We start from the raw sequence: 27,473 nt of genomic DNA, 5'->3' as shown, positions 1-27,473 counted from the left end.
AGCAACTTAGAAAAGATGATTTGACAGCTAATGATTACAAAGAGTATGTTTTCGGGCTTAGTTGTTTAGTAATTTAAAGGTGTGAAAGGCCTTATAGGTGTTTGATTCAGTCAACTCATTTATCCATTAATGAAAGCAACCCACATCCTTTCTTCTTGGAGTCAAGATGTAACTGTGAATGTATCCATTTATTCCTCTCCTAACTTTGCGTATCTTAGAATCACAGATATTTACACTTGATTGTAAAACATTTAGCGTTAAACTCTTTCCTTCTCCTCTACCCTATGTGATCCTAGCTCTCAGTAAATTCATTAAAGTGTAGCCTTTAGCAGCCTGAAGGCCTGTGTCACACAGCTCACCTGCAGGGGCTGCATGACTTAGATATGTGACAGTGTAGCTGTCACTTTGTTTACTCATGCTTAAACGTGTCTCAAAGAAGAAGCTAGGGACTGTTTTTTCTTCTGTCATGTCATTTTAACTGATAGGTCATGTGGAGCCAGAACGATTAACTGATTATTTGATCTCTCTGTTGACAGAAAGGTACTACTTCAATTTTAAGGCAACTGGTTCTATGAATATTTAGGCTACTTGTTCACTGAATATTCTCTAATGTAAAACATTTTAAAAAATGTTGAAAAGTTGTTAAGGCAAAACAACAAATAAAACATCAGCTTAAGCCTTAGCAAACTTTAAATTGAAGTGGTAAAATATGTATTTTCTCATTTTAATCAAGAAAGGAATGTGAATCATTAAAATTACAATAGCAGCACTGATTTCTTTAGCATCAGTTATAAGCCATTACAACTAGAGCTGATTTTTTTATGTTGAATCTCTCCCACAGCAAAGAATAAATCAAATTATCTGACAAAACAATTAAGAGAATCAAATGATGACGGTTTCTGAGTGACTAGTAATGAGCATGGCATATCTATCAGCTTCCCCACTGCCTGTCTACCTACAGTATATGCACCAAAGCGGCCATGGCTAAAAGCCCTAGAGCTAAAGCGACACATCAAAACAAGAAAGCTATTTTGCATGAATTGCAGAGATTGTAAGTTATATACAGCTGGCAACGGCAGCAATGCAATGAGCTCATATCAGAAATGCTTTCTCATGGACTAGTCAGAAAGTCCATGTTGTTTTGGAAAGAATGGCTTTGGATGGTGAACCGAATGTCTAAGCTGAGATCTTGTACTTTCAACATCCAGTAGTCTCTTGCTGGTATTTCAAAACTGTCCTTCCCTTCTTCACTCAGAACAACTGCTGGGTTTTTTATGCCATGACAATCTGATTTCAGGAATAGGATGCAGATTCTCTTTAATCAAAAGTCAACTGTCCCCCTCTTTATTACTGATCGATTAGCAATCATAGCTGCCGATTTGTTTTGTTCAGACAGTGAGAAACATCATCAATAAACAGGCTACTAACTATTCAACTGTACAACAACCAAATGAACAGAAGAACTGCAGATTTCCCACAACATGAAAACATAAAACACAGCCTTTAAACTGAATAAAACAATCCTATCTGATCGTTTGTTCATTCAAGACAAAACTGAGAACTTTTTGGATACCTTGACAATGTGATACTCTGTAAAAAAAAACAAAAAAAAAAAAGTTCATCTTTTTTCTTGTTTTCTTCTTTTTGAGTTGTTAAAGTAACAAGTCACATTATTACCTAAAAAGATTGAGTATTTCTGAAAAAATAAGTAGTTCCCCTGGTTCCTACAACCTGTTTTGTCTCTGTCATCAATAATTAATTAGTCATAGTTTGGAGTTAAAGAAGCGATGGTCCCATGTAAATTTTCTCGCAGCTCTCTTCCTGAGGCTCTTGGATGAATGCTGATGTGGGAAAATACGGGCAGTGATTGGACTCATTATTTTCATCTCAACTCAAAGCTCATAGGCTTTAACATGAATGAACGTGCGGGGGGGGGGGGGGGGGGGGGGGTCTCGTGGAACAAACATGCCATGCGTGCGCGTGTTTGTCAGCTTGTGGGAGCTGTGTGGGCATGGATGGCCAGCAGGCGGGATTTATTGTGGTGATGAATCCCGGAGGTTTCAGTAATTATGGCTGTCTCTGGTCGTCCAACCCGGCGGAGGTATTTTATCTTAATCACAGCTCAGCTCCATTCAAATTAATATGACAAGTTTCCCCCATCGTTATTAAAAGACGCATCTCAAGTGACACCCTCCTCCTCCCTTTCTCTCTAAATGCCCCGTCATGAAGGAAATAGTAAAAATACAAATTAAAAAAGCTACTACAAGACTCGGATATTTCACGTGGATAATTTGCTCCCTGTGGGTCGCCCTGAGCCATCAATCCCTCCCTCCCACCTCCCGAGTGTTTCTATAGTAATTTCCAGCCAATGATCAGTAGGTGTCCACATCCCTGCTTCCTCACCTCAGCACCAATCAGCCACACACAGCGACAGGAGACACGGACCGAGCAGAGAGCAGGCAGACACACAATACAGCCCCCGGATCACGAGGAGGAGAGGAAACACCTCACCCCCTGTGCGATTTCTGCCTTCCTCTCTTTTTGCACCTTTCTTTCATTTTTTTACGCACTTTCCAACCTTTTTTTTTTTTACGTCACCAGAAACTCGATAAAAATGCTCCTTTTGTTTTGAGCGCTCTGACAAACACACACAAACACATCCGGCCGCGCGCCCTGCTCTCCTCCTCCGGCAGCCTGTGTTCGTGCGTCTTCTCGCATCTTTGCGTTATTTCGCGGTAATGTTTCGTTACGCGGACGCAGGCTGGTAGTATCTTGGGAGCTTTTCTTTACAGGAACCAGGTAGGTTATGCTCACTCTCTGCTCCTCTCCCTCTCTTTCTCTCTCTCTGTATGTGTGTGTGCGTGTGTGTGTGTGTGTGTGTGTGTGTGTCCGTATTTCTCCGTCCACTTGCATGCGTTTTAACCCCGTATTCCCGTCCGGATGTGTGTACATGTGGCTGCCAAGTGATCATAGCAACGTCAGATTATTTTTTTATAGGATTGTGTTTGCACTCTTGCACTGCTCTCTCCTCCTGGGATTATCCGTGCATGACCTTTGATCTGACTGTCCAGCTCACAGCAGACCGAGTGTCATTAAAGGCATCGTGGTGCAGCAGCAGAGGCACAATGGTTCGTCATCGGACGTGCAGGCTTTTACTTTTCTCTCTCCCTTTTTAATTCCCCCTCTCCTTCCTACATCACTTCGTGTCTCTCTCCAGCTCCAAGTATTGAACATTTCTGTCTCTCTAAACTTTGTTTACAGGCTGAGAAATCAATGTCCGTGACTTGATTGCCTTTGGGCTGCGTATTTCGCTCCAGGGGTGAATTGATTAAGTAATAATGACCCTGAGGAGGGCTGATCATTAAGCCAAGGAGGTTTTGTTTACTGCCGGTTTGCAGGGTGTTGTGGATGCCACATCGACATTGAACCTGCAGATCTGGATTGGAGGCTGGTTAGGAGGACTCATGGTTTCACATTTCTGCAGTCCAAACTTACAATATTTTAGAAAATGGATGTTGGACCTTTATATACATTTTAGTGTATTTAAAAATCATGTAAAAATAAAAATCCTTTCGGAGCGGGCATATGTTGTTGTCTGTGTAGCTATGTGTACATGTTTACCTGCTCAAGCATGCAGTTCATTATTAAGATGACTTTAATAAGCCACCCAGTGTGATCTCTCCACTTCCATGTCTGCATATTTATGTTTATTTTTTCCGAGACAGCTGCTGGGTAGCACCATGGAAGTGATTTGAAATGCTTTAGTGTTCCAGCAATGGATCAGCTTTGGCAATTAAGAGAGAAAGCCCAGAAAAAGGTAATGGAAGTAGAGGGAGATGTGTCTAATGGGCTTTTATCTATGGAAACCAAATCCAGACAGACTGCTGGAGAGAGGGAGGAAATGGAGACACACATGCAAACACACACCTATACACGCACGTTGACACACATTCCATCCTCAGGCTGATGACACCATTGTTGGTCTGGTCCACCGGACCAGTGGCTTTCTCTGTGCTGTTATCGAGTAAATCGCCATGAATGAACACCAGGAGCTCCCATAAGACTTGACAGAGTAGGCGTTACATGCATGGACCACCTCTGCTATTTTTACAACATGAAATTAAAAAAAAAAAGGAAATATATTTGACGATGTTCCTCCTGGCACCAAAAGCAGATTATTTTAAGAGCTTATATCACAGGCCTTAAGTAAAATATCTCAGCGTGTAGCGTCTGCTGCCATAATCTGAATTCTGCTGGGGCTCTTCTCTAACTTTTCAAAAAAGTGTTGTTTTTTTCCAGTTGAATATTCAGTTTCTGTGTTTTGATGAAACATCCCCTCGTGTATTAAAATGTATTTATTCATTCTGTGAAGTCGCTGATTGGACTTTCTTCAAAATATGTAAGAATACTTTGACAAGACATCCAAACAATGTTGAAAGAGTGGTAGTTTTTTGAAGCATGCTAATTCTTTCCCCCATTAAAATAATGCCATGTTGGTCTGTCACAGCTATCACATATTGTCATGAGAGGGAGATCAGTTCTGACTGTTTGTGATAGTTTCAGTGTACAACGCGAGGCGTAAACAACATGCCAGAGAAGTCTTCAAATGTTTCGCAGAAAAGTTGCAGCAGAGGAATGAAATCTGATTCAAATGAAAACATTGCCTCTTTTATGTGTAACTTTTGTTTTTTTTTTGTTTGTTTGTTTGTTTGTTTTGCTTCTAGCTCTGGAGAAGATAAACCAGGATGATAACACACTGTTGGTAACCAGCCTCCGTTCCACAAAGGCCGCTGTAACCTCACACTCTTCTACCAAACATCAAACTACTGTTCCTCCGCCATGTCTAACATAAACAGTGCACTTTGCATTGAAAACGGACAGAACGCAGACGTGTCTCTTTTACAAAAGGATAATCTCCAGGATGGTGGATTAAGCCAGCTTTTGGATTATAACGCAGAAATGGAAAGGTACAGGTCTTTTGCGAACTTTTATAAAACCAATGGGGCATTTCCACAGACTGCCAAGATTGCCCGCATCACAACGCCCATTTTTCCCAGTGCAAGAATTGGCATGTCCCCATGGAACTGCGATAACGCCATGCTCTGGGGAAGGAAATCAGCGGCAATAAACCCTAATAGGACCAGCATGCATAGAAATGACTCCCAGAGGCCGGGGAAGCCTGGCGTGCCGCCAGAGACGCTGCAAATGGCAAATAATAATTTCCTCTCTACCTTATCCCCCGAACACTGCAGACCTTTAGCAGGAGAATGCATGAACAAGCTGAAATGCGGCGCTGCTGAAGCAGAGATAATGAATCTCCCAGAACGCGTTGGAACTTTTTCCGCTATCCCGGCTTTAGGGGGCATCTCATTACCTCCCGGGGTCATCGTCATGACAGCCCTTCACTCCCCCGCAGCCTCAGCAGCCGTTACAGACAGTGCGTTTCAAATTGCCAATCTGGCAGACTGCCCACAGAATAATTCCTCGGTATCCAGTGGAAACCCGGCGAAGAAGAAAAGGAAAAGGTGTGGGGTCTGTGCACCCTGCAGGCGGCTAATCAACTGTGGTGTCTGCAGCAGTTGTCGGAACCGCAAAACGGGCCACCAGATCTGCAAATTTAGGAAATGCGAGGAGCTGAAGAAGAAGCCAGGCTCGTCGCTGGAGGTGAGAACCAGGGCTCTGCTTCCCCTTCTTTTGTTATTATCCCCTCGCACTCTAAAGCATTAACCTTTTCATCCAGTCACGTTCTAAGCCCTTGAAAATTGTTTCCATGCCCACCCATGCCTGAACATCCCCCCGGCTTCTCAAATCTGCCTACCCGCCTAGCCTAATTGGCAGTAATTAGGGGTGTTTGTGTGGAGCGCAAGCTGAGCTTGGCTCAGACACCCCTAATTGCTGCCAGTCAGGCTGGGGCTGGAACGCATCCGAACAACCCTGAGCTTGGCTCAGCTCCAAGCAGGGCTGGGAAATGGTTTTCAGCAGAGAGCCATCCCTCTCTGCACCCGGTCATTTTAACCAATTATGGAAACCGTCTCTGGATGGGGAGAATCAATATCCCACAAAGCCTCAGCCTCAGACCACCAAGAGATGCTGAGAGTGATGGCAGGGCTGCTGACGGTGTTTCTCATAACAGCCCCCAACTTTAAATGTGGGGAGGGGGGCTGATCCTCTCCCACTGATCCTGTATGGATTGATTTTGCATATACACGAGGGCTGAGATGAAATCATTTTATATTACATTTGTGTCATTATGGCCAATTATGGATCAGTCTGGAGGGTGATGTATATCCGGAGGGGTGCAGAAAAAAAGTGTCACTTAGGAGAGAGGAAAACATCTTAAGCAGCGGCTTAATTGACATGTAGCTAGAGGCTTCATTAGGACACAATCAGAGGCTGCGTTGTTTTGTCTGTAAAGGTTCAATTGATTTATTTTGAAGCTGCTGTTTGGTTATGAAGGGCAGAGGCAGAATATGAATGTTAAGTTGCATATTCGTTTTTCTTCACTCTGAGAGTTTGAACTTATCTGACTTTACATGAGTCGCTGTGGATGAGTCACCAGCACATGCAACCTGAAGCTGGATGATCTGCTCATTAACTAAATAAATACACAGAGAGGAAAATTCGAGGGAAAGTTTGTCGGATGCCTGATTGAATATGTGCAGATAGCGTCTGGCTAAGATTTTTTCATGTTTCAGGATTTGAAGATCACATTTTATGGGGCCTTTTCTTTGCCATTGATCAAAACATTTTGAAAGATTTTCAAGTCCATTGAAATTGTACCTTAATATTGAGCCTTGTTTAAAGCATAGTGTATACATCATGTGACATAAGACTCATCATTTATGCCCATTTTGTTCTCTAATTTTGTGTTTATTCAGTCCTGGTTTAAAAGCATGTCCCAATCCCAGATACCATAACAATTTATAACCAATAATAATCAACAGAGCAAATGTCAATTCCTCTCACATCACATTTTCAAGTCAGGCATTGTACATACACCTTGTGCAGACAAGCACTGTGGACATTTCAACGTTTTAATTGAAATGCTTTGCGGAAATCTGATGCAGCCAATAATGCTTTTCCTTCAGTGTGGACAACTTTGAGAGAATTAGGGTTTAAGACTTCAAAAAAAAGTCTGATGGGTTAGGGGTTAGAGGTTGGACATGTAAACAACAGAAGTCGGAAGCTCATTTAATGTTCACTGCTGATATCATGTACCAGGTGTCCAGGAAGCTGGCTTCACATTCATAATTCATGGGTACACTCACTTTTGGAAAACATCCATTTGCAAAGACGGTTAGAATTACAGAGGGTGTGAACCCCCCCCAAACAAATCCACACTTGCTGTTAAAAAGCTGCTCCTCCGAGTTCAGTAAGTCCTATGATGGAGCTGTGTGGCTGTAATTGTTATTTTTGACTCAGCATCTGTAATTACAGGTGCACCTTCTGCTGCGGAAATAGGTTTGGAGTTTAAAGGCGTCTCAGAGGTGTGAAGTGTTGCTTATGCTTCCACAAACTTGTATATGGGCATTAACGTGGAGTTCTTCTTCTGTGCTCATGGCCGCACTCTGTTCAGAGGGATTTGATTGAGAAGTGGGACGAATCACGTCCTGAAGTCAGTAAAAAAGGAGATATTTTCTCGCTCTTTGCACACAAACACATATGCATCCTCACACTTACCAAACACCGACAAACGCAAACATGATCCGAGTGCACCTTCTGCCTCGGAAGAAGACGATAAGCTACAGGCAGCCAGATAGATTTGGCTGTCAGTGTTTTCCACATGGGAATCACCCTGAACTAATTATATCTTAAGCAGCGGTGGAAAATGCAAATCAGAATTTTACTCACACCCCTGAAATCGGAGAGCCAATTTAATCTAATACCCCCTTTAATTTAGCGCGCTAATGCAAGGCCCTAGAGAATTGCCCTGTGTCACTGCTGTGCTGTTCTGCTGCAGATCTGTCTCTCTCTCTCTCTCTCTCTCTCTCTCTCTCTGTCTCTCTCTCTCTCTGTGCTGCTCTCAGGCTCCAGGATGGATTAGTCTGGCAAAGGAATCTCATCTAACCTAACATTTCCCGAGCCGTTACCTTTGCGTAGCTTGAGCTCCTATAGCTCAAAGGTCCTTCATTAACTTTCAAATGCAGTAATACTCAAATATGGGCAGGCTGTGTCTTCTCCTCTGTTTACCTCACATGTTTACCTCAACTCTACTCGGATTTCTGCATTGAGGCTAGAGAACTCATCCTAGCCGTGCTCTTCATTTTGAAAAGGTAAAAGGCGTGATTGTCAGGTCTGGTGTTGATCAACGTTGAAGCACTAAAAGTGAAATGGCGTGACGTAATACTGTCATTTTCTAAGGCAGCCTCTTTCCAAATCTTTAGGTGTGTAGGGCTTTAAACTTCTGGTCCAGAAGTTTACGTCTCGTGCTGACCTCTTATCACAAGTTATTGGCTTTTGTATGAACATTATTTCCAGCAGTTCACCTAAGCATTGATATTCCTTCTCCTGTTTAAGTTTAGGATTTTTTTTACTGCCCAAAAGCAGAGAGTGAGTTAACAATAGTCGGACTTTATTGTATTTTATCTTAATTACATTTGATGGGTTGTGATGAAAGGCCAATTTTCCACATTTTTTTAAATATTCAGTGTTGATTGTAAGTTTCTGAATAGATGTTACTTGTGATGTCACTGACTCCCAATAAGAGCAAAGTTTAAATCTGGCGTTAGTTGTGCTGATACATTTCTCAAGCAATATACTTCTGAACTTTGACATAAATGTAGCATACTCATTTAAAATGGGTTTTTGCCTACATTGAGAGAAACCATTTGACCATAACAACAGAGCTGTAGCAGAGCAAGCTACAATCCTTGAAATAAAAACGTTCACGTGTGCTTTATGATTTTAGCTGAACGGAGTAAAAAAAAATAAAAGGCATGAAAAGGGCAAACAACAGATTTCTTCTTTCAATTATCAAATGTCAAAGGCCAGCATCAAGCCTGAGCAGGAAAAAACAGCATCCTATAGTGTATAAGGGGACAGGCTTTCCCTCCCTCTCTCCCTCACTGCTCTTTGTGCACTGTTGATATGACTACATGAAATGCGGGCGATGAAAAGGTGGCAAGGCTGCCTGGAAACCTTTGCTATTGTGATAAAAGACAAGGCCCAAAATGCTAGAAAGCAGGACCTTGAGGAAAATAGCTTGGATTCTGCCTCTTAATGAGAGCAAGGAAGCCAAATACGGCACAGCAGCCAGGTCTAATTTGTTTTAGGTGTGCTCAGAATAGATAAGGGCGAATCTGTGGCCTTCACCCCCTCCCCCCAACCTTTGCCTCCCTGGAGATAACACCGAGTGCTGCCAGCCAATCTCTGTGGGCAAAGGAGAGGGGGGTAAGGAAATAAAAAAAAAAAAATGGAGAAGAGAAAAAAAAGCCTGAGGGACAGACGGCCTTTAGATCTGCAGATCCCTAACTTACTGGATTTATTCAAGCTTTAAAACTGCAGATTAATTTGGTCGCAGAGGTCTTGAGGAGTGTGAAAAAAAAGAAAAAATGAGGCCTGAGCGCTGCCACGCATCTCAACCTAAAGGGCAACCTTAAGCTCCTGTCAAGACAATAGGATTTTGCCATCTGAACCACGATGCAGACTGCTTAATTATACACATCTTCCCTGCGAGCTACCTAAGAGCACAGGCCCCCTTATTCATTGTCATGCCCCTTTTTTTCCCCTCCAAGACCAGTCGTGCCGTGCGGATTTTCTGTCAGCTTCCATTTGCACTGAGTAGCTGTCCTCCTTAGGCCTTTTGCTGTGTTCAAAAAGGAAAGCCGCACAGCACTGTTAAAGAATTCATCATTTTTGCCACCGCCACCAATTAAGGCCAAATCGTAATCGGAGGCGTCTGGACGATGGCCTTACATTATGTGGTCTGTCGCCTCCTCTGCCCCTGTTTGATTTAACATCCCTGGTTCAGCGGTGAGAGAGAAACCCATTGTCATTGTCTTTATGGTAGTTTCAGGAAAGAGAGAGAGAGAAAAAGACAGAAAGAGGGAGACAGGGATTGGTGTAGGAAGCAGCCCAGTGGAGGGTGGACAGCGTGAAAGAGCAGGTGCGGGAGGACGTTAATGTGTGGCACTTTAAATTTTAAACAGATGACGATAAATAATTGATGCTGACTCTGGCTGAGAAGTTAAAAGGTATCTCGTCATTACTGAGAGCCTGAATGAAAAAGTGTGAGAGAAAAGTCTTCAGCCAATGCATCATGGGATTGCAATGACGCAGAGCATTGTGACAAGATGTCTTCTTTTATTTAGCTTTATGAAAAAAAAGGGAATTTGAATTATTTGGATATATGCTCTTAGTTTATGTGTATGTGTTTAATGCAACGCAACAGAAGGATGCTTTCCTTTTCAAATATATTGATGGACCAATACGAGTCATGTTAGAGAAGCTGTTCCTGATGATGTTGTTTCATGATACATGAGCTGTTAATTAAACGCAAAGCATATAAATTCTGCTTCTAGGGGGCTTTTGTGCAAAATATCATGGGAATTATTTTCTCTGCCGCCACACCCCAATTAAAAATATACTTCGAGTTGACCGTAGTCAAGAGGAACAAACAAAACAGACGTAAAGAAGAAAATAATGCGTTTACAGGCGAGTTAATGTATAAATTAACTTGATGTTTTTATCACAGCAGCACATGCTGTACAGTGACAGTAAAGCGTTCAATAGCAGTTCCAAACTTCTTTATGCAGAGGTCTCTGACATCCAATATTACCATGGCAACAATAAAACATTTCCTGGTGGCTCTGTCACGGCAGCCGTCACGAGAGACACGTACCGTTACAACTACAAAATCCAGGATTTCTCTGGTTGTTGGAAATATTAGAGGTAATGTACTCAATAAAAAAAATATATCACAGAGGTTCAATGAATTTTCAATAGATTTAGAAAACAAAAATTCTACATGTAAATGTTTACCTTTAACAGAGGTCTTTGGCATTGTTTTGTTGGTAAAATATTTCTGTTCAAAACTTGTCATTATTGCCTTTATTCTTGTTGTAGTCATGCTACCATCGGAGTTGGAGTATTGGTGAGCCAGTTTAAAGTTGGTTCAATACGTGGAGTTTGGAAGGGGGAGGGGGCACTATCTTGTTTTTTTAGACTATGGCTCTACCAAGAGGTGGACATATTAAAGCTGAATAAGCATTTTGTACTTGTTGGCTCCAATGGTGCTACACCAAAACCCACCAAAACAAAAGTTGTGGGTTTGTGATATCATTGTTATCTAATGTTTTAAGAATGATCTTCAGCTGAACTCGTTCATCGTTCAAAACAGCCTTTTTTAGGTCAGTACGATTCATAATGTCTGGTCATAAGTTAGTTTAAATAATTCAAGACTGACTGTTTTGGCTCTTTTAAAAACTCAGTGTTGCTTGTTATTTCTGACTTCATGGCTTATTTATGGTTTATCAGCCTTTGCATTTGAGAAAATGAACACATTGGCTTCACCTGCGCCAATCATCTATGTAAGCATTTATGAAGACTTTTGATTGAGAGATTGACTTTTAGGAGTGCAACAAGTCATAATGGATTCATAATATGGGCTTAAAATAATCCCCAAATTCTAAGGTCAAGCTGTGAGAGTATAAAGACCTGAATTTAACACAAGGTATAGCTGCTCTCTGTGTGTCTTTTTGTGTCTTTTTACCTACACATTGCTAATCTCTATCTCTACACATTGTTCATTTCAATGTTTGAATTTATAATGCTTTTCCTAAATCAGACCTCATTGTTTTCCACAAAGCTGGAGCATTGGCTGCTACTTGGTGCTTGGGGTTCATTTACCATTAGCAGTGCATCAAAGGGTCCAGACCAGAGATCATTTCATGTCAAACTCTCATTTTTGGAATAAGTCTTGTTTGTTCACAAACGTATGCATTTACGGTATCCATCACATCTTTCCCTTCTGACACAGTGACCTTATCGCTGCATGATAATGTGTTCACACATTTTGTTTGACTTATCTCTAGATTGGTAATGAACTTTAACACTTGATTGACTCATTTTAATTACTATGTATTTCAATTGTGACTCCTCTCTTCCTGTCCCTTTAGATAACAGGAAGAACCTTTTAAAAGTTTCTCACTCGAAGCAGTTTATCGCAGACTTCAGAATTGTTTGGACACATAACATTAGTGTTGGTTAAACCATATAGGAAAACATCCAAATGGTCCTTTTTTTGTTAAACTTGCTGTGTTCCCTGGCACTTTATGGTACTGCAGATAGAAATTCCAAGTCGTTTAACCTTGTAGTTTGAAAAGCAGATGAAATGTATTAAACAGGGCAATATAATTTAATACTGCACATTTTTAATGGGTATATTTGTGGGTTTTAAAGCCACTAAATGACAGACCGTTCTGGGCTATTCACTCACGAAAACCAATGTGATAGTCAATTTGTGAGTGACGAGTGGCGATGGGAGAAATCAGCCAACATGCTTTAAGCGTCTCAGTTTCTGCAAGTCAAATCCTTGCATACTGCCACCTCCTCTATTGTGGCTGTGCTCTCACATTATGAATATTTCATGCCGAGCATCTGACACCATGCCCAGGAAGATATTTCAAGGTTTTTTGTTTTTTTTTTTCTGATAGAAACCCTGGGGTTGGAGAGTGTCACAGAGGCGTGAAGTCAGCGTGTGGCCCCCGGGCAGAGGATAGATTTATGATGCAGTGGTTGATGACATCAGGTGGATATTTTCATTCCTAAGCAGAGAGCTCCTTTGTCCAAAGCTTGATGTCATCCCTTAAAAGACTTGTTTCATCTGCTGCCTTGTGTTTAGGAGAGAAATGATTTCATTCTGCTCACAGTTCAAGCTGTGTTTTGAAAAAGTGTGACCCATTTCCTTTCTGATCAGTGTGGATCTGGAGTGGGGAAGCAGTTGGAAAGGCTCTGTCTTAAACATAGAATTTCACGTTACATAGCCCACTGGCTCTCTGCTAATGACATCTCTCTTGTTTTCATCTTTGTCAAGCTTTACCTTCAGGTATAACTAAAGCTTTCTTGTCTAATTCCTCATTGTATGTTGCTTCAGTATTTTAGTCTTATGACTCCAACTAGTTGTCTTTAATCCTTGTTTTACTTTCTCCTAAGGGGTTAAACACATCTGGGAGCCCACCGTTCATTGTTATTATAATTTAGCTAATCACAACCTTTATCTAATCCAAACTTTCAACTCCTGTAGTGAGACACAAACAAAAGGACACAATGGCCTTGACCATGCTGTATGAGGCGGTATGCCGCTACGTGTCCAATGTGTCCTTGGGCAAGACACTAATTTTCTCCAATTGTTGCCAATGTATGAATGTTTATAATGATTAGTTACTTCTGATGTTCACTTTGTATAGAAGCCTCTGTATGAAGGGGTAGGTGTGCCCTGCGGTGTAAAATTGCTTGAAGTTGACAGAAGACTAGAAACATGCTATACAAGCTCAAGTCTATTAACCATTCACCAGTGGAAGTGGAAATAAAAATGCCATACTACTGTTCGTGAGCATGTAGGCTTATGAAGTCCCACTCTCAAACAAAACCAAAGCCAATTTATGACCTTTTTAATCCATAGTGTATGCATAAATGTGATTTGTTTTGTGCAAATATAGTCAATCTGGAGCTGTAAAATTACTAAGTAAGCATCAAAAGAACAAAAAGATCGAATCAAACAGACTGTAACTATTAATGGACAAAAGCCTAAGTGACATCACCTATCTGTTCCTGCAGGGGGCTTTGGAAGCCCAGACTCCTAACGGTTAATGCTGTTTCAACTGAACTTTCAGTCAGCCTAATAACAGGCTAATAGCTGGAGTTGAGGCAGATTTAAAGCTCTTTGAAAAAAGCGCTTCATCACGCCCGCCATCAATCAGGTCAGCTTCGTGCCTAACTAAATGGTGTCCTTTGTAAAATAAAACTGGATGAGTTGTAAAAAAAAAAAAATACAATTCCTGCTGTAAAAATTGCATTTTTTGAATGTGTTTAGGTGATTTCTGGGTCTCCTGGCCAGCTTCAAGTGAGCACTCAAGAGAATGCAGTTTTTTTTCATACTTTCAAATTCACTTGGATACTTAAACAGACCTTAAAGTTCCTCTTGCTATAGTCCTGGTTGAGTTAAAATATCAATTAGAAAAAAATACAGGCTCCTCTTTCATACAATAAAGAGATATTCACATTATAAACTTAAGAGAAACAGTAAAGATTATGAATCTAACAGTGAATTCTTCTAAATGGAAGATTGTAAAATCAAGAGTTATCTTGAGCTTCCCTTTGCTGTGCTGTTAGAACTTTACTTTTCAGCCCTCTTATTCAATGGGTTTTTTAAAACTAAATATGTCTACAGACACAGTTTACTTCTCACCTGAAATTTTTATGCTCATTTTCTCTTCTCACTCTGAGAATTTTCTCTGAAGGGCCAGCTTTTTTCTGCACAAAAACACCCACACAGTCACACGTGTGATCTGCTCTGTAGAACCACGGAGTGACCTGCTAACCCTGAGCAGCTTCACTGGAGTGCTTTGGGTTCGGGGCCTATCTAAGGGGCACATCAGTGATGCTAATGAGGAGGAAATTAACCAAGGAAGTTTCATGTGCATTAAAGCTGTATGGTTGTGAGTCACCAGGAAATAGACTCTGAACTTGACAGGTGCAAACATATTCAAAATCTTATTTACCAAACTGACATTTTTGTTTCTCACAAATTTGATGCCAATATTTATTTCACTCAATTTTCCTTTAAGTGGGAGCAATTAAAGATTCAACTGTGGTTGTGTGTATTCTCTAAGCCTAACCAAAATATGATGTTGATATACAGTAAATATGCAGAGCTCTGCATATAGATCCACTGAGTTTAAGGGCTCCCACACAGATGCTGAGAAATCTGCTCAAAACAAGGAGGCCTGCTCCTACTTTGCATTTCAATTTAACATTTCAGAGAACTGGCAGCACATTGCCTCGCTTAGCCCTCGCTTCGTTACACCCACATGGCTTCTCGCCGTGCTTGCTGACGTCTTCCACTGTTCAAAGGGCTGCAACTTGGCGGAGAAATTGGGGATTTCCATACCCGATCCCTCAGGTATCTACAGTCAAACGCGTGTCCTGTTCATCTTTCCTCCTCCCCTCCCCCGCTCCCTGATCATACTCCCCCCTGCCCTTCTCCCTCGCTCACACTGCTCTGATTTCCTGTCGTGGAGCTCAATTGACCTTGCTGCTGCGTCTCTTTGTTTTGTTTTTTTCTGAAATCTTAGCAGCACCTGAAAGCCTCTCCGCTGTCTCCCGTTTACTCCGAGAGGAGAGGTGGCTTTGAAGCAGCAGGCCTAAAATAGCTCTACTCAGACGAGGATACTCAGGTGGAGCTAATTGAAATGAAGGCCTGCACTGTTGTAGTTAGTAGTAGGTGATCCCGGCTACATGCTGGAGCCTCTGACCCAATGGTTCTGCCTCAGTTTCCTCCTGTGAGGGTCATTTCAGCATCCGTTTGTGTGGGCAGGGAATTTTCTATTCACCTTAAATAGACGAGAGGCTTATTCAAGTCACTTTTTGGTATTGAAGTCGTTATGTGTGCGATGCGATTATATTTTGTGTTATTGGGTACATTAGAAACCAGTTACTAAGATACTTTTCTATCATCATCTGCATTTAAGATTTACATGTTAAAAAGCAGATGATTTACCAATCCAAAGCTATGGTTGAAACATTTTTAATAGAAACAGTTTTGAGCATTCAAACCCTTAAAAGACCAGTGATTTGCTTTGCCAAATGTATTTGGGAGTTAATATGATTGCCGCCTTTGTTATGTTCAATTGTCAGTTGCTATAAAGTGTGCTATGGTTGGTCTGTCAGGATTAACGGAGGCCATTATGAATAGTTGTGCATTAATATAACATGATGGGGTTTACATGCTGCATCTCCTGTGTCTTTTGAAATTAGGCCACTGGGTTAAATCTGGGAAATATGTTTTGGTGTTGATTGGGAGGCGCTGAGACTGAAGGAAAACATAAACATATTGACAGTAACTATTTACCACAAAGCTTTGGTATGAACATTTTTTGTTGTTTGCTTTCATTGCCATAGAAGTCTAGATATTGAGCCTTATAGTGACACCGAAGGAAGACATCACTGTAGCAAGTATGTCTGGCGCAGTGGTAAAGACACACACTTTAAAGCTGCAGTTCATGGTTTCAGCCTTAAGGTTTTTCAATTGGTCCCCCCCTAACTCTGTTTCCTGTCTGTACTTCGACTGTCAATGGATGCAAAATCTTCATGAAAATAAAATATTTTTTTTAATTGTTTGCAGCATGAGTAGTAATCCTGCCTTGTGCAGGATGTCTTTTCCCAATGCAGTATGTATTTAAATCTGCTGATTTCAGTTGTGATCATTCATTTGTCTAAGATCTATGATTCACATAGTTCTTTGGACAGTTGTTATGCTGAGTTTATCAATGCTACAAAATTTGATTGGTTAATTTGTATTGATTTCATTTAAGAAAGCAAGTACGGCCCTACTGTCAGTTGTTTCAAGTGTGTTGAACCTACAGTAAGTGATGCCTCAATTAGTGATGTCATCAGCTCAGCGGGTGTTTAGCTGTTGGTAGCTGATAGAAAAAATCTGCTGTGACATCACTTATTGGGGCGTGTCTAATGGTAAGCAGCAGGTCAGCAGCTTTCCGGTCCATTTTAAACGTTGTATTTTAAGTGTTTGAGTTTTCATCAACATATATTGACTTCCTCACAAACTGACAGGTTGCTGAGCCATCACACATAGACTGGGCTCGTTCCATCGCAATGTCCACTGAATAACGGCCAGACTGTTTGATAAAAGTGTATTTTCTGAAGCCACTGAGGCTTGGCCTGTCTCACTGCAGACCCTCTCGTACGGAGGGCTGGTAAAATATACGTCCTACAGGAATACTGCGCTGTAATTACATTCCCCCATTAGCATACGGAGGCTCAGAGTCACACTGCACTCAGCCTCCAGCAGCACTTTGCCATATGGTCTGTCTGCGCTTCTCAGGCGAGATTTGGCAAGACTTCTGCAGAAGGTCAAATATCAAGTCAGAGGACGGTGCCAGAATTGCATCTATGCTAATTGCTCTCCCTCTCTCTTTTCCACCGCTCCCCCCTTCCATCTCATGCTCTTCCCTCTCTTCCTCTCTCTCTCTCTCTCTCTCTCCTCTCCCCTCTACTGAAGTAAGTAATCTGCTTTAGGATGTTTCTGAGATGGAGATGGATTTGGTTTTCCTCCGCTGCCCCTCAGCCTAATCTCCCCCCTGTGACCACCCCGCCTCTCCCAGGCACGGCTCTTAAGCACACCATCATACACCACCCCAACCCCTCCCGGTTCAAACACGCCTCGTCAGCAAAAAACTCCCAAATTCCTCATTACTCACAAACATCCGCAATACACTTAGCCTGATTTGCTCGTAGGATGCCTGATGCGAGGCTGGACCTTGAATTAAAGGATTGTAGCTCTGGTGGTGGAATTCTATAATGAGACTGGTTTGCATGTCTTGTCTAGGTATCAAGTGAGTTTGTTTTGTACATGTAGACTATACAGACCAAGAAATTTATGAGAAGGAAAAAACGTGTTGTAATTGGCTTAATTTGTTTTTTAAATCTACTAAATGAAAAAAAATCTACTAAATGTATGCAGAACTAGACAATCTGCCTAAGTGTCTATTGGAGATCATAGATTTGATGTTTTTTAAAAGTGTGGAACACAGGTAAAAATATCAAACGGACTGATTCAAAATACTTCTGATTACATATCTGTAGAATCCTTTCTAATAAGAGGAAATTCTCACCTGCAGGAAAGCTAAACTGATTTATTTGATTTCACTTTTGCTCCTTTATGTCTGTTGAATGGTGTGAAATGAGAGCGTGTCTGTGGTGTTTGTGTACTTAGACTCCACAGAAATTGTACTTCCATTGATCCAGCTAAAGGTTTCACCGTTGGACTGACTGCTGTGCAGACTTTTCGCTCTTGCACATTCTTTTCCAGCGTTTTAAAGAAAGGCTTTGAGTGTTATTCCAGTTGAGGCAAAAGAGATCCTGAGTCAGTAACAAAAGCCGTTTGATTCACACTTGATTGATATTTCTATGGTTCATTCAAGTCATGGTTCGTTCATGGTTTATATAAATCATAATTCAAAGGTTATGATCCAAGGTTACAGCAGATCCTTAAACCTGTTCTGACAATAATAGTGTTTAATCAAATTATTTTGGCACATAGCATGACACTTTGTTGGATCAGGGTAAAGATTTTTTTTGTGTGTGTGTTTGGTACCTCATATGATATGCCATCTAACTTTAAGGTAAATTTAGCATTCCACCCATGTATGCGATCATGGGATGATCATGAACACATTATGTGTTCCTGTTGGCTTTTTACCCTTCAGCACAAAATGTATGGACACAGAAATGTATTCATCGTTTATGGTGGTGGTATGGTGGTCCCTTACTATGCTTATTCCATTAAAGCCAGCTTACTTTTTGGACATAATCACCAGAATTAATGTTATAGATGACTGTCACTGGTAAATACAGGTAATGTTCAAAGTCTGAGAGAGTCTGTCTGCGTTTGGGTGGAATGCAGGACCGGAGGCAGTGGCATGTGCCTAAGGAGATGAGCGGCCTGTCTGTGATGGCGGCCTTGGAGAGGTGCCTTTTATAAACGTCATTGGGTGGCTGGAATATTGGCTACAAGCTTCAAGATGAGATTTCAGCCCCCACCCACCAACCGCGGTAACGGTACTGGTGATGGATTGCTCTACCTTCCAGGTTTGAGCTTGGCAACGCCCCAATATTCCTGCAGAATAAAGTGACAGGCAATATATAACACATCAGTTAAGGTTGTCTGCACCACTGAAACTTCGTCGTCCTCCTTCTCTTCTTGAGACTCTGTGATCGGCCCTGAAAGTTTGGCTAGCTGCCCAATCTGCCCTTACCTTGATTCAGATTAAACATTGCATTTCCTATTTTCTATTTCCTGATCCTGTCTCGCTCTGCACCTCTGCATGCTTTTGAGCATCAGTCACTTTTTTAAGTTGTTGTCCTTTTATCCAGAAATAAAAGGAGGTTTGAAGCTCCTCTGAGTTTTTAGCAAGTCATGAAACAGATTGAAATTAGTACTGATGCCTCTTTATAATCTACAAAAGCCAAGAAGACCACCAGCAAGAAGACTGACAATGTATGTATTGTTATTTTGAATGCCTAACATTGTGGCAATGGGGTAGGTGTCAATCAAGGGGACATATAGCATGTTGCAGAAACAGCCTCTTTTTGTATTTATACAGAAAAGATTTACAGTAAGTGATTTGTTTGAAGAGAAAACAAGATTTTTTTTTCTATTCAAAAAAAGAAAACATTACTTGCTTATATACAGTAAAAGATGGGTAAAGATGTATGATGTACTGCTTTGTCCACAGGACAACTTAAACCTGATTGATGCTCCTTGCGGTCGGCACAGTCCGGACGGCGCGCACGGTCCCTGCAAACGTCGACTCATTTCATACTAAATGCGTTCAGAGTGGCCTGAACGGACCTCTTTAGTAGTCTCTCTCATCTTTTCAAACCCCTTTATTTTTAAAGCTACAAACATTTTGACCACCATAAATTACTTCTGGGCTCTGGAGCCAATCATTGCAAGGCATCATTGCAATCTTGGATGTGCGCGGCTCGACGTTTGCACACTAATTTCACTTTTGTATCTGACACTGTATGAAAAGTCTTTTTAATTATGTTTTTGTGAAACTTTATCTGCAGAAAACTAAAGCAGTATCAGCTGCACAAACTCGTGTCGTGTGTGTGTGTGTGTCTGTCTGTGTAAAAGAGCGACAGTTGACAGTGTTTTTTTATTTATGTATATTTAGTTTGCAGCCCGTCAGAGCTGCATCCACAGGATTGCGACTGTGAAAAGTGGCCTGGTTCCCCGGTCTGTAAGTTAATAAATTATGGGTATTGTCAGGGTAATGTATGGGTCGTGTGTTATAATGAGCATTCTGAAACCCATCAGCAACACTCCCACAGGCTGCTGTGCAAACTGCTCGCATGCCACTGTCTCTCCCTCCCTTAGATTCCTCTCTTTCTCTCTTCCCCTTTATACTGGTATCTGGTTTTCCCCCTTTCTATCTGCTCCAGTTCTACTCTGATTTTCTTGCCATCACTTTTTTTTTTCTCAGAATACCTTATCATTTCTTTAACTAGCTTTTAGCTAAGAAAATTCTGAGAATTCTTCCTTTATAGAAATAGTGAGAGAAGGAGCAGAGAAGGGATGTGTAGTTGGCTGAAAAATCTCACCCGTAATTATAGGAAATTAAAAGTTTTATGATGTTGTGCATGCATGTGTGTGTGCCCTCGGCGTGTGTGTCTGTGTTGGTGGGAGGGAGAGGATGGAGAGAGGGGGGCATCTGTGACAAGGCTGGCTGGGAGCACAGAGCTGAGGGTGAGTGCCAGACATGTCTCAAGAGAAACCGGGGCACATTTGCAATCACCCCGAGTTCAAAAGGGTAATTTATTCACAGTCTGTGGTTAAAGCAGGGCTGCTCAGAATGCCAGTGGGATTCTGCCGGGAAGCAGAGTAGTAGAGACACATTATTTTCAGTTTTTCTCTCTCTCCTCTTCTTGTTTTTCCTCCCTCCCTCCCTCCCTCCCTCCCTCCCTCCCTTCCCCTCTCTTTCCTTTCCCCCTCTTCATAGCCTGTTGTTGTTTCTGTGAGCCCTGCGCGGTGTCTTTTAACACACGCCGGCGAGCATATTTCACTTTTACACTCATCCGCATTGACGTCCCGGTGCTGATTGAATTTTGAGGCGCTGCGGCGTCTGCCATTATCATCCTCATCGTCATGAGTGGTTTATCTCTGGCCTCAGCTCTATGTGACGCCAAGGCTGCAGGGGGAGAGGAGAGGCAGGGGTAGGCTGGGGGTCGAGGACCGTTTGTGTGTTTGTGATATTAGTGTGGAAAAAGATATTGAGGTTCGGCCCTAACCTGAATGATAAAGATTGTAGGTTGAGTTTTTTTGTTTGTGTGTGCATGCATATAGCCCTGCAGAAATTGCTTTAAGCCTGTCAAGGTCCCGTCTCATCCGGCAATGTCTTTCTACCAGAATTGTCTCAATCAGCTGCAATGTGGCTCCAACATTAACTCCACCTGCCAGGTTCACTTAGGATCAAAGGGTGTCATAGCTGCCCAGAGACCTCACGCCGCCTCTCCAGAATCAGCAGAGAATTATTCCACCACATGTCACTTTTACTGTGTCGTTATCACCCAAAGCCACAGGCAGACACTTAGAAAACACAGCCTGCTGTGGTGGTGTGGTGGGGTTAATTTGAGGTCTGGAGAAAAATCTCGTTCCTACCCTTAAGTCGGTTCAATACTCAGTGGTAGGCATTCATTGCCAGAGTGGGAAATCGTCTTTCCCTGTGTGTGTCATTGTAGCCAGGTTGTTATGTATGCTCTGCTGCAGAGGCTGCCGTGTTGAGCGGATGCCACAGCGTCTTGATTTGAGGTGAAACCTTGGTGTAACACTATCAACCCCTACCGTCTCCCCTCCCCCCCCCTCTCTTATTTGTTTTCTTTCTTCCTTCATCTCTCCTGCCGTCCCTGTTGTTTCTGTTTTCCCCTTTCTTTTGTCGCTGATGGAGTGATTTTGTAGTTGCATGCAGGTGGGGTAGCAGACAACGCAGAGCTCTGCTAATTGAGCCTTCTTTGTGCCTGGTCACTGCAGTGTGCCGAGGCGAGCGGGCCCAGGAGTGAATCCAAGCAGCACTCAAGAGCCTTGCTGGATCGATAACGCAGGAACTTAACAAAACAGAGACATGCCGAGTGCCCAGATCAGGGTCATTATTGTCTCTGGCGAGCCACACTTCCACCGGGGACTGATCAATGTGAGAATATGGATCAAGATAAACATTCTCACCTCCTGTTTGCCTCACTTGTAGAGCGTCAAGTCTTAGACAGAGAGGGCTGAGCTTAACTCTCAAAGTAGCCCTGTAGTTGTGCCACATGCAATGCAGATCTGCACATGTTGTCAACTTTTTAAGACACGTATTATAATTGTTATATGTCATGAGTGGCAATTTTGTTTGTCTTTGGTAAAAGACATGTACACTGAGATTACCTGGCTCGGTCTCGATCAACTTTTAATGTGACAGACAGCAGAAAGGCTTCTTCTCTTATGTGTCAAGCTATAATGTGTAGCTCAAAATGGCATAGCATTAGCAAGCAATAAACTCAGCAGGACTCTATTAGCTTTGTGAAGCTTAAACTACAGTAGTTGTTGTTTTACCTTTATGAAGGTCAATTAGCACTAAAGATCTGCTGGGCAGTTGTGGTGTACTATTTTAGGAGTAGCTTGGTGTACCTAATATCTAGAAAACTGAGCATAATTCAATTAAACTTGCCTGTTCAAACTTTGAATCTATTTCAGTGTGGTCAGTTCACCAAAGACACCCTTACTAGGGCGGCAGATTACCCTGCGGTTAGGTCACACCTAAGGTCTATAGGCTGCTAGTCCTCAAAGGGCAGCCCGGGTTCAAGTCTAACTTAGACTCCTTTCCCTGTTTGTCATTCCCTGTTCTATCAAATAACATCAAGTCAACATTATTTATATAGCCCAATCCAATGAACAAGGATTGAACTGAGGGTTTAACAGAATAAATAGGTAAGAAGAAAAAACCTGAATCTGAGACATGAAATAAAACCGTTAAAGATACGTTCAATCTGCAATGTATATTTCCCCTATAGAAACATAAAACAAGTCCATTATTTTACTTTAAGTGATTCCTGATTGTTCACTTCTTGTGTCACTATGACTGAATCTGGTTCTGCACCTTTGTTTCATGACAAACGTCCATAATCACAGCATTTCCTCTTCACTGAAATATCTTTGAAAGCCGAAGTGACTTTAATAATGCTTTAAATTATACATGTTTCCCTGCCAAATTGCATTCAAAAATGCGAACAGAAAAATAAAAGGAGCTCAGGGGACATAACAAAGGGGGCAGGCGTCAGCTCGTAGTAATTAATGGAAAGAGAAAACATGAGATCTGTGAGAGCATGTTGACCCTTTAAAACATGACAGTGTTTCATTTCATCCACCACTTTAAATTGGTGATGATGGTTTCCTGCTGCTCCATTATTCACTTGGAAGGATAATAGTGATTGCTTAATGTGGTGTGAAAAAATGGTAAATGGTTGCTACACGCATAGAAGGAATGCATCCAAAGGTAGTGTGATCAGAGGACCGTTACCTGTCGACACACTCAGTTTAGGTTCTCTACTTAACCCTAACGCCATCATAGTTGTCTTCTGTTTTATGTTATGACTAACGACTTCGTGGTGTGACTGTGGGCTCCTTGATTATTTTGTGGTGTTCTAGAAGTGGTAATCGGATGAATAAAAGCTCAGCTGTTTCCCTAAAAAAGAAGTGGACATTTTGTATGACTTATACATTTTATGTTTCATTCATTTGATCTTTATTGGGGTTGTTGGTTTGGTTGATATTTAGTTGAATAAGGCTGTTTTAAATGCTTCAATGTGCTTTAAATACTTCCTCCAAGCGCTTTTAAGTTTTACATAAAAACAAATTGAATTTGGCGAATTCAACTTTGGATTCTTCAAACAATCGACCAATTTTATTTTTCTTCTAAATAGTTGTCTGTGTGGGGTCACTGCTAGCCTAGCTGTTAGTGCGCACGCCCCATTTACAGAAGCTTCAGTCGGTCGGTCCATGTTTGAATCCCACCACTGGCCACCTTTTACACACATCATGTTCTGACTCTATCCGCTCCCCTACAGCCCATCTAAAATATATTCTAGCATACAATAATGAGACATGCAGTGTCATGACTTTAAGGGCAGTCTAAACCATAACACACTGCATGCCACCTAACACTATTGAAAATGCGTCTTCTATTCATTGTGCATTGCAAGCGCCTGCTTCGCTGCTTCGGTGTCAGGATACACAGTGACTTGGAAATGGCTTGTAATGCTACTTTTTGCACTTAGGTTAAAGTCATGCATTTAAAGAAAAAGTGGTATACTGTGAAGTAAATCAACCGTGTGAAGTGCTGGTTTGATCGTAAAGACTCCTTAATTGAAGATAACAAGTGACCAACGGAGGTGGGCAGCGAGACTTGCCAGCTGTTGGTCCGTCCTACACAACTCTCAATGTTACCGTAGGCTGAGAGCTCGAGAAGGTATACGTAACTTGCAGGATTGCAAACTCCATAAGGCGAAAACAGATGGTACCAAGATAGCTCCACAGGTGCAGAGAAAATGCAGATTGTGGACTTTGCTGAAGCAATGGAAATCGTCACGCAGGAAGACAGTTTAACCTTACTGGAGCCACTTGAATTCTGCAGTCAACAGCATTTAAAACAGCAATGAGCAATGTTCTCAAAATTCATACTTTTTATAACTAAGTTTAAATCCAGGAAATATTCAGTATTCTAACCTGAAAGCAGAACACTTTGGATAAAGAGAGGCTCGAATAAGCAAATGTGTGATCTGTTTGTGGAGTTTTTAAAAGACTTAAAAGCTCAAACATTTTGCTAAATAAGTTTGTGCCAATCAATTAGTTGTTTGGTTGACAAATTGTTGGAGGTCACACATGTAAAACAAAATAACCTTTATCATTTTCCACTCAGTCTTATTTCAGACAAATTGTGTTGTATTGTTTTGGTAAAACAAACTTTGCTTTGTTCATATGTGAGTCCAAAAAAAGTGAGTATGACGTTAAAGCCCTGCTGCTTTCCACACTCTAAATAATCTTTACATAAGGTCCATACGCCTGCCTGTAGGAGCCTGTGTTCTGCAGAAACATTCATCAGTGTGCCTTTGAAGAGCCACTGATGACACTTGGTATTAAAATGTCAAATTGCGCTCCACTCACTCTAAAGTGATTTTAGTTGTGATTATGCACTATTTCCCTCCTGTCAACAGCGGAAAAAAATAATCAAAAAATGTGCTAATTGGTCATGGGGATTGGTGGGAGACTTCAGTATTTTTATGTCTTTGACTTCCAAATGAGTTTGGGAAAGAGGAGGCTGTCACTCTGGCACAGAGGTTTTGGGGAGGAGGAGGAGGGGCAGCTGCTGGCGCGGGCTCAAATTGAAATGATGCACTGTTCCCCCTCACTGCGGCTCCAGCTCACAGTAATTAAATGCCTCATTGTTGCTTCTTGGGAATTTGTATTGAATATTTCATCCAGCGTAATGATTATTTGGGTGTGGGTGGGAACGTGGATGTAATCACCTTCGCTGGCTCTTTGATGAAATACTTGGTTTGGTGGTTTGTGCTTTTATTGCCGATTTAAGTGCCCTTCTGGGTTTTTACTTTGCTTAATGTCCGCGTTTCATTTCAAACTGTCGTTATCCATCTCTGCTCCAAATATTTGCTACATTATCTTTGAGAACATGCATCATTTTCTGTTTGTTTTGTTTACCAAAAACAATTCTTTGACCTCAAAACCTTACATTTAAAATATGTCCTTCACATTTTGTCTCCTGTAGAGGACGCCGGTCAGCAGTGGCGAAGCTTTTCGGTGGTTCTTTTAGAAAGATGAGCCATGGCCGCCCCATCCAGCAGCAGCAGCAGGAGGGCAGGTGGGACTTTTGACTCTCTGCAAAAAGAACACTCTCTGGGTGCACTGAGCCCACCATAAAACACCCAAAAACATGGACAAGAGAAGAAAAGTGGACGGACAAAAAGAGAAATGGAAACATAATGGTGTTGTTTTAACTCTGTAATTTCTTTTTCTGTGTAATTATTGTACCTTTTGACAGTATCATAATGTATATTTTTGGTGTCTATGAATGTGTTTTCAGTGTCGTGGCTGTAGGTTCACAGCCGATCCAATGTAAAGAGCTCCAACAGACAATCATACAATCACAGTGAATCTGTCAAGCAAAAGAGGCCACAAGGATTGACAACATTACGAAAACAACATGCTTTACTCTGGAGCAATAATCTATTCAGTTGATTATTCTTTATCCTTTACCTCCTCTTCACTCTCATATTACTTAATCAAACCGAAGCATCCTCTGGTTTAGTCTTTTATTTCTTTGTAAACCACGTTTTAAGATGCCACCCTTTCATAAGCCCTTTGCCGACCATGGCGTGAAAGACGGCGGCCATGTTTCTTTTACAGACACGTTGACGTGTTTCTTCTATTGAGTTGACTCACTGCAAAACAGGGCACATTGTCTTGTGTAGCGAGTAGCAGCTCTTTAAAAAACCCAAGTGGGCGTTATTTCATTGTGACAGCAGCAGAATTTAAGAGTCCGATTCTGCCTGGAGGTCATATCCTGAAAGGCGTTTCAATTTTGTGATTTGAAAACCAAACTTCTTCAGTCTTCAATCCTTAAGCTTTTTTTTTGTCATCAAGTTTAAATGACTAAAGGTTGTAACTGTTTTAAAGGTAGAGAGTAATGCCAGTAAAGGAGTTGTATGCTATGTTGAAAACGTTCAAATTAAGGATTAAATACAGTACACTCAAAATATTTGACATATCAGGTGTTGTTCTGGAGCTACAGGATAGTTTGGACTTGAACAACAGTCCTTTCTCCTGAAATTACACATTCCAAAACAAACGATTCAATAAGTTACTCATTGTCTTAAACCCTATTGTTGCATGTGTAAATGTGTTTTGGTTTTAAAGATTACTAAGAATTTGTATATTGTTGTTGTGATGCTTTTATGTGTTAAAATAAAAAAAAGAAAAGACTTCGGTAAAACACATCTGGACTGTGAATCTTTGAAAAAAGGGAAGGCATTATTGAACAATTATGATCACCTGATTATAAAACACGTTCCTCTTTTTCTCCCACCTGCAAAGCATCAACAGAAATAACATCCGGGAGGAGACGTGAGGAATATAACAGCATTGGTTGCCTCCCCAGTCACGTATCCCCTTGAATACTAAAACGTTGCACGGAGAAGAGAGGTTCCCAGAGGCAGCAGACTTTAAAGGACTAGTGAAATCCCATGTGGTTTGTCATGCTGGAATGCACTTGGGGAGGTGGGAGGGGGGGCAAGACAAGGAACGGCAGTATATGGGAGGGGGGGGGGGGGGGGGGACAGGCTCCTGAGATAGTATGAGCTGAACTGAGCGATTGCCGGGTCTTTGGGTTTCAGGGGTAGAGAAGGGTGGGGGGGAGCAGTTATGGAGGGAAAGAGAGGACAGAGGAGGCACATTTGGGCGGTAGCTGAGGTGGGGAGGGGGGAGGCGTTGATGCTGAGGGGAACGAGCAGAGAAGGAGGAAATCATCCGGGACTGACTTCTCCCCTCACTGAACACGCTTGCCATCACCCAAATTGAGCTGCTGACTGGTTAGGGCCGGCCGGGAAGACGACTCGGAGTGCTCTGTAGTGGCGGTGTTAGCAGCAATGTGGCATCTGAGGCGCCCAAACCCCCCCTCGTTGGTCAT

General features: G+C 41.8%; 1 protein-coding gene across 2 annotated transcripts in view; it reads left to right on the top strand.

The window, feature by feature from the left end:
* cxxc4 (CXXC finger 4) overlaps nucleotides 1-26,782 on the top strand; it is a 43,675-nt gene extending 16,893 nt beyond the window's left edge. The window contains exons 1-3 of one of the 2 annotated variants that reach the window (XM_079337174.1): nucleotides 2,358-2,799; nucleotides 4,725-5,664; nucleotides 25,557-26,782. In XM_079337174.1, the coding sequence (XP_079193300.1) occupies nucleotides 4,840-5,664; nucleotides 25,557-25,601 (870 nt within the window). In that variant the 5' untranslated portion in view covers nucleotides 2,358-2,799; nucleotides 4,725-4,839 and the 3' untranslated portion in view covers nucleotides 25,602-26,782. Of the gene's footprint in view, nucleotides 1-2,357; nucleotides 2,800-4,724; nucleotides 5,665-25,556 lie in introns of those variants that run through there. The other variant, XM_079337173.1, reaches the window with a different exon arrangement.
* Nucleotides 26,783-27,473: the final 691 nt, after the last annotated feature.

Source organism: Symphodus melops, assembly GCF_947650265.1.
Source record: "Symphodus melops genome assembly, chromosome: 2".
Taxonomy (NCBI): Eukaryota; Metazoa; Chordata; class Actinopteri; order Labriformes; family Labridae; genus Symphodus; species Symphodus melops.
Note: the sequence above shows the minus strand (reverse complement) of the source record. Positions and strands in the feature narration are given on the sequence as shown.